The sequence below is a fragment of the Priapulus caudatus genome, unplaced genomic scaffold, assembly GCF_000485595.1.
Source record: "Priapulus caudatus unplaced genomic scaffold, Priapulus_caudatus-5.0.1 Scaffold13, whole genome shotgun sequence".
Lineage (NCBI taxonomy): Eukaryota > Metazoa > Priapulida > Priapulimorpha > Priapulimorphida > Priapulidae > Priapulus > Priapulus caudatus.
This window is the reverse complement of record NW_014577074.1, coordinates 1,382,544-1,386,585: the sequence shown is the minus strand read 5'-3', so window position 1 is coordinate 1,386,585 and position 4,042 is coordinate 1,382,544. Positions and strand designations below refer to the sequence as shown.

Below are 4,042 nucleotides of genomic sequence, written 5' to 3'. Positions count from 1 at the left end.
CCGTTTGTGAGTAGAAACACCCGTTTGTGAGTAGAAACACCCGTTTGTGAGTAGAGCGTTTGTGAGTAGTTTGTGTTAGTATAACATGTTTGCGTTGGTATCTAATCGCTTCACCAGTCTAACTTCACAAATACTGAACGATATAAATTTGTATACTCGGCATTATATACCCTTATTTTAAAAATTAAAATAAGATCAAGCCTAAAATCACTACCCGGATCTTAATCGTAACCCTGCACATAGATAATTTATAGAAATTTACGAGTTGTGGGTTATGATAATATAAAAAATCTCGAAGCTCATGTAGTACTGTTTTGTTCACTCATAACATTACAGATACTTCGCTTTGTTACAAAAATTTCCACTTGTCCTTCTCGGCGTAATAAGTATCGGTGTTTGTTATTTAGTGACCACCTTGAGGCACCGCTGTGCTTGGCACCCACGCTACCTAGCGTTGGCCAGTGTTTTGCAACTTGTAATCACAGACGGCCAGGTATTATAGCAACAGGTAAATACGTGTTGCCTTGGATCGCACAAACACACGTTGGTCACTACTGAGGAGAGTACAGACACTCTTATCCTTATACGGTTGCATGCATCGTATACCGATGGCGAAACCGTGCAATCATTTATATGGCAGGAGGCGAATAGAGGACTTTTAAATTAAATCTAAAAGTAAACTACCTGTCGATAATAACGTGTATATTTCATGCAGACTGAATGTCGGTATTGAACTGTTACATTCCTAACGCGCGACTAAACCAGCTCGTGTGAATCGTAGAATAAATATTCACGCATATATATACAACTCTATATTGTTCAGAGGAAATCTCAGGCGTCTTCTATTGCTAACCACAAACTGCTTTATGTAGCAAATGCAATAAGCAGGCTTATTGCCCATAAAACTAGCACGTTAAGTAGCCATTTATTACAAGGGCAGCGTACGATCCCTGTAATGAAATTCTGGCTATTGACACGAGAACGAGTCGGGGAAAAATCCATGCTGTTCCGACAAGTGAAACGAGTTAGCACCTGTGCACTGGGCTACAACTGCATTCGTGTTTTATTTATAAATTTATTATTATATATGCAAGCATACATGCCCCATTAATTGTCGACTGTTCCCCCTTCTCATGTCTCCACATGAGAAATGCAACTTGATTTCCGGGACAACTACGGCCTAGACATACCTCAGACGTGGACACATAGATCATGGGTGATCAATTACTTCCATAGATTAGCATTCTTGTAAATACAAAAACGTTATTAAATATGAACCTGATATAGCTTAGTCTAAACTATCAGAATCTAGGCGAGAGTAAGCCCTATAGTGTTATATGGGGGAAAACACTGGAAGATAGAAGTTATGGTCAATACTGTGTGTGTTCATGTGCGTGTGCGTATGCGTGTGTGAGGGCGGAAGTACCAATAAAACATAAAACACGTTGTTAGAGTTTAACAAAATATATAATAGTATTTTAACCAAGAATTAGAAAACATGATTTTGGGTCGTGGTACCCATCCATAACGCTCGCTGTTCATAACATACGATGTATAACATTCTGTGGTTGAATTTAAAAAAACTTTTAAATATTGCAGAGGTTGCAACTCTCACTCAACCCCAACTTTCATTAACAAATGCGGAACAAAGTTTAACGGAACATCTACTAAATTCGTAGAACCACTTAGACTGCTCACGTGAATTGAATTGAAATCTGAAGCGTGATGCGTAACTTCAATGAATTTTTCCTTGCGTTTCACCTCATGGTGTTAGACATCAAAAATCGCTTTAAACAGCTAACTAACGAGACAAAAGGTGCAGTATTTCGCATGTAAACCATTCGACAAAGCCTATACACATGGTAATATAATGGTCATATATATATATACATATAAGCGACGGTAGGAAAATCATTAGAAAAGTACAAAATTTAGAGCCTGTTGAGATCCAGTCTACAGTCCCAGTACTAAACAGTAGAAAGTCCCACACTACATGGTCATTGTTTGTGGGAGGGTAGAACAGGCTGTCTCTCATCTAGTGTTTATATAGTCCAACACACACCCATTTTGAAGATAATTGAACCTGCATTTATATATTATTAAGGAAAAATGATCCATTTAAAAAGTTATGATCATCAACACTTTTCATCGGTTATCTAGGCTCCATGAAATGACGGGAGAGACGTAACAAAAATAAAACGTGCATATTTTCTTTTTTAATAACACTGTAAATTAAATGTGTTTGTGCAGTGCTTAAGCCTAGTGCAGACTTGCGACTTTTGGTTGCTCGTCGCTGCAACCTGCAACCGCATGCGATTGGTCGCACGCTTCACCGTGTGTGCGCATGCAAGCGACTGCTGTTAACAGCAGTCACTTCTTTCCATTGTCTTTTTGTCTTTCCATTGTCTTTCCATGACTTCTATTACCCGTACACATGCGATTTCGAAGCGATTGCGAGCGACGAGTTGTGGAAAATCAAACCCGTTTGATTTCTTGCAACTCGTTGCAAGCGACCAGAATCGCTACGAGTTGCAGTTGTACGTTCCCGCAGACTTTAGGTAGAAGGCTTCCTTTATTTGATATCATGTCAATGCGTAAATTTACGTTACCGGTCCAATAGCTCATGCAATGACAGAAGAGTGATGTATCACATTTGATCTGATTTTAGTTAATTTTCCATCCTTGACATCAGAGCTGGCATGGAGGAAAAGGCAGGAGTATTGTGATTATAGCAATGAAATCATTGCATGTCTACGTGATGCACAACTTTGTCATCACCATGCACGAAATCTTAAAAATAAAATATTAATCTGGATTGCACTAAAGTGTAAACAGATATTTTTGCTTTGCATGCTACCAGCTCGTGGGTACATCGATGGGTGTGTGTGTGAACTACACTTGCATCCATAAGCAACAACTCTGTTCCACGACCTCCCCCGACCCCAGCGTATCATTCCTAAACTCTATGCACTGACCACTACGGTAGGTTCGTAACAATGGCACCGTCTCAGTGGCCTGGGCACTGTGCAGCACCAACGTTTAGAATCTCTAGCACTTTCCTTGTCGTGGGTAGATGCTCTCGCACTAGTGGCAGTGAAGACAAGCTCTGACTCCTGCAATTAATGACGACACAAAATTTCAAATAACAAGTAATCAATGTTTCAATTTCATCTCCTGAAATTTAGGATTAGAGTATCAGAATCACCAACTGAGCAAGAAATCGAAAATATACAAATGCAGAGGAGAAGAGCAAGCAGACATTAGAGAGGTCTGGTAAAAGACATGTACAGTACAGGGTTTCTTCTGAAGGAAAATGAGACAAAGGAGGTAATGGCTAGTTTAGGAAAAAAACGTGTATGATGGATTCAAAGGCGTGCCGTGCCGTAGGCACGTATGCAGATAATGCAGGCGGACGCGGAGGGAGAGAGGGAGAGGGGAAACTCCCTCAAAATTTAAAAAATTTTAATGTTAAAAATTGTTACAGGAGCATTTTCACAAACTGGCAATGTTAAATTTGACAATGGTGGTGTGCCACTGTGCCGAGCCCCTGCCACAAGAAACCCTGCAGTATACACTGCTCTTTTTGCAGAAAGCCTTGCACATGATTCGATGTAAATGTGCCAAACAGCCGAGCCAGCACATAGTAGCAATGTCTACTTCGCGATAATTCAATGTGGATTCAAACTTACTTTTTGATTTTCATCCACAGTTTGGTGACCATGATGAAGGAATCCTGCCCTCCTGAGAGCATTGCTTCGAATTGCATTAGCTACAAACACAGAAACACATATTAGTGCATGACCTGATAAATCGCTGCAATCTCATTGGATAACGCAGTAGGCACTATGAAGCAATAGTGCCCGCCTGAGCGGGCACTATCGCTTGCGCGACGCATTGTTATTATAACGCATTGTGTTTACATCACGAATCTCCTGCGTCTGGGTGCCACGCAAGAGTAATTTCGAACGGCGGTTGTGTTTGTGTCGAACGTTTTGTTACATCGAATGCACCGGCAAATTAGGGAGTATAAAGAAGGTATATA

At 40.4% G+C, this 4,042-nt stretch overlaps 1 protein-coding gene across 1 annotated transcript in view; it reads right to left on the bottom strand.

The window, feature by feature from the left end:
* Nucleotides 1-2,345: 2,345 nt before the first annotated feature.
* Nucleotides 2,346-4,042, bottom strand: part of LOC106808163 (tetratricopeptide repeat protein 13-like) — a 23,419-nt gene continuing 21,722 nt past the window's right edge. Inside the window, exons 19-20 of the mRNA XM_014810755.1 lie at nt 3,690-3,769; nt 2,346-3,113 (exon numbers count right to left, since the gene is read on the bottom strand). Coding sequence (XP_014666241.1) covers nt 3,008-3,113; nt 3,690-3,769 — 186 coding nt within the window. The 3' untranslated portion in view covers nt 2,346-3,007. The remainder of the gene's footprint in view (nt 3,114-3,689; nt 3,770-4,042) is intronic.